This window comes from Triticum dicoccoides, chromosome 7A (assembly GCF_002162155.2).
Source record: "Triticum dicoccoides isolate Atlit2015 ecotype Zavitan chromosome 7A, WEW_v2.0, whole genome shotgun sequence".
In the NCBI taxonomy this organism is placed as follows: domain Eukaryota; kingdom Viridiplantae; phylum Streptophyta; class Magnoliopsida; order Poales; family Poaceae; genus Triticum; species Triticum dicoccoides.
In genome coordinates, this window is record NC_041392.1 from 667,977,145 (window position 1) to 667,980,403 (window position 3,259).

Genomic DNA, 3,259 nt, shown 5'->3' on the forward strand with positions numbered 1-3,259 from the left:
TTTCCTTTTCTTGAATTATCCTTTTATGATAACTCAACCACATGTTTACCTTATTTACTCTCCTCTCAACTTCCCAACAAAATTCAGCTTTCTATTTTCTTGATTTGTTCTGTGCTCGGCTGGGTTGACACGTGTACGAAAACATCATGTTAACTTCATTGTCCAAGGAAGACGCCTTGAACGAATAATCGATGCCATTTTTACTTTTCCGGGGTCGCATTATTCTCCAATCAGTACAGTGACGTGAAGACTTTCAGATAAATCCTTTTCATGGATTACCAGTCCAACACGCTGAGCAATTTCTCACGGGAAGAAAGAAGTTCCATCACCAAAAGTAGGAGCTCTGATCTACCAGAGGAAGCCCTCATGGCTGAGATATTAGGATCCGCGGTTGCGAGCGAGTCCGTGAGCAGAATTTTCTCGATCCTATCAGGCAACTCGAGAGAGGATGGGGGTGCGGAGGACAACGCCGAGAGGCTGGAGTTCGCGGTGCTGAAGATCCACAGCGTTGTGGCCGTCGCCGAAGACTGGCGCATACTCCACCAACCATTGCTGGACTGGAAGGCGAGGCTGAAGCGCGTAGCCGAGGAAGGCGATGGCATCCTGCGCGCTCACAGGAGGAGGTCTGCGGAGCGCGAACGGGACGAGGGGGTTGCGAGGAAGGCTGTTCCCGTTCACAAGCGCGTCACTCGGGCAGCGGCACGCTTCTTGCCTTTCCGCCGCGGCAAGGACGACGACGGTGATCCGGGCGAGGCGACGGTGCGGAGGTTCGAGAGGCTAGCGCATGTCGCCGATGAGTTCTTCCGTTACGTCCAGCTTGGGGGCCGCCCGAAGAGCTTGACGGTGTCCATGGAAGTTCCTGCGGAGCCTCTGCTTGCAGGGAAGACGCTCGAGTTCTCCCTCAGGAACGGCAGCCGGGACGCCCTCCTGCTGCTCCACCCGTGCGACGGCAACGGGGAGGTCGTTCTGTTCCTCTCCTGCGACGACAGCGCGGCGTGGGAGAAGAACGTGAAGCTCTGCGTGGTGTTCCAGCTACTCGAGCGTACCGACATCTTGGATATCGTCATGTCTTCCTTGCAGCTGCTGCCTCCCCAGTTCGGCGCCGCCTGTGCGACGGCGAGGGAGTTCGTCAGGGAGGCGCGAGCGCAGGAAACGAGCTATGCCAGCGCGTCGTCCATGTCGATGCGGTGCGTCTCATCGGCGTGGAGGTGTCACCGCAATTCCACGGACGGGGGATGCGCGGCGACTGACGGCATGCCGCGGCTGCCGTGGCCGATCGTTCGAGTCGACGCCGTGTACTTCGCCATGCCGCAGAACTATTCGCCGGATGCGCCTGCGGACCAGAACAAGCTTCTGAAATTGGCATGTCATATCACTCCCCATCTTGTGCCCGAGACGTACTCCCGGCACTACCGGCAGATTGGGACGGAAACACTGCAAGAGCTGTCACCCGAAGTGGCCGACGAAGGAGCTTCAGCTTGCGGACGGGAGGCGGCGTGGTGGTGTCCTCGCAGCTCAACGTTTTTGTCGGTGGAACCAGAGTTTTCGGTGCCGCCGCCGACGCTGCAGCAGTTGTTCCTGGTGCAAAGCTTGAAGGGGGCAATGTAGTTCTTGGCTTCTCGCACTAGTAGCAGAAGCGATGCAATTTTTCAGTTTTACTCCCTCGTTTCCTAATTACTTGTCGTAGGTATGGATGTATCTAGATACATCCATTTCTGCGACAAGTAATTTGGAACGGAGGGAATATTATGCAATAAGGGGGCAATGTAGATCATGCCTAAGTGACATCTTGTAATTTCTTACTTTTATGTTTCACACAAATGATAACGCCCACACATATGGTAGTTTTACAACTCGCCCACACGCGTGGATCACTATCCAGTCAAGTGTGCACGAATCTTGACACATTGAGGCGAAATCTGCGTGCCACGAAGGACAGGGCAGGTGTGTGTGGGCATTTGACAGTTCACCCGGACACCGGTTTCTCGCACGGAGAGGCCGCGGTTGCGAGTCGGACGTGCGGTGGAACTGCCGTCGCGCCCGCACGCCGCGCACTTCTCCTATTCATCATCTCCCACGTCTGCTCCCTTTCCCCTCCTCGGTCCTGCAGTTTCCCACCCCGCCCTTCTTTACTTCCCATTTCCCCCACACCAGCATTTCCATTCGAGAGCAACGCAAGTTCTAGTAGGAGTAGTCAAGAGGGGGAGGAGGCGGCGGCGGCGAAAGAGTCGCGGGTATTCGTGGCTGTCGTCGGTGTTCACCGGACCGGAGCGTCGTCGCCGGAGCAGCCACCGCGAGTAGGTAAGGCTTCAAAGCTTTCTACTGGTCCAATCCGCCTCCCCTCCTCTCGGTTCACATCCTTCTCGAACCCTTTCGAGATTCAGGTGGATTTTTCGCGACGCTTGAGTGTCCCCATCGGCAGGGAGTCACATGTGTGCCATTAAGCCGACATTACGTAGTTTCGTTGCCGTCGCGGTGGTAGTCAAGTCGGCGAGGCTCGCCCGTTTCACCACTATCTCCCTGTTTTCAGAGATTAGATGTCTGCAATTCTATGTTGCAGCGATTTCTACTGTTTTTTGCTAGTTTTGATGGTCTCGTAGGCTACAATTATCACTGTTTTAGGGGTGATGTTGTATCGAACTCAAGGACTGATAGTTGGGTATGAACCCTAGATCTAGTTAGCCGCATTTCGATTTGTAGGATAATGGCAGTTGGTTTTTTTGGAACTGATTTAATTTGCTATTATGTTGTGTGCAAACATGGCAATTTGAATCCACTGGTTTATCTACAACTTTCCTACTAGATGGCAACTAACTTTCTGAAGCAAATTTGTCAGTTGCTATGTTCTATGTAGGATAATGGCAGTTTGGGTGTTCCACATACTCATTTAGTTGCCACACTGTTTTGTGATAACACGACAACTTGAATATAGTAGATGGCATATCCTTTTTTTTGGGAGAGATGGCATATCCCTGGGGATACATGAGGTGTTATCATTAAACGCCCAAAGCTTTTGTTTGATATTTATATCTTAATTATCGGGCAACCCCGCAAGATGGATAGGGCCTTCGGTAGGACAACAGATTTTTGTTGCAGGACTCGTGCCGATCAAGATGTAATTTGGACACATCCTCCATTCCGAACGGAGCAAGCACCTCTTGATGGGTTTCTCCCCGAGCACAAACTAATAATTTTTTTATCCCAACACCAATACATGGTTGTAAGCATTAAGACCTCATCCCCATACCTTCTCTTTTAT

The 3,259-nt window shown here is 52.4% G+C and overlaps 1 protein-coding gene across 1 annotated transcript; it reads left to right on the forward strand.

Moving 5' to 3' along the window:
* The first annotated feature begins 304 nt into the window (after window positions 1-304).
* LOC119328478 lies at window positions 305-1,821 on the forward strand. The gene has a single exon (XM_037601458.1). The coding sequence runs from the start codon at window positions 367-369 to the stop codon at window positions 1,606-1,608; it is 1,242 nt and encodes a 413-aa protein (XP_037457355.1). The 5' UTR covers window positions 305-366; the 3' UTR covers window positions 1,609-1,821.
* The last annotated feature ends 1,438 nt before the right edge of the window (window positions 1,822-3,259 follow it).

What these genes read in the sequence shown, in the direction of transcription:
- LOC119328478 (XM_037601458.1), top strand. Translation starts at nt 367, where the DNA reads ATGGCTGAGATATTAGGATCCGCGGTTGCGAGCGAGTCCGTGAGCAGA.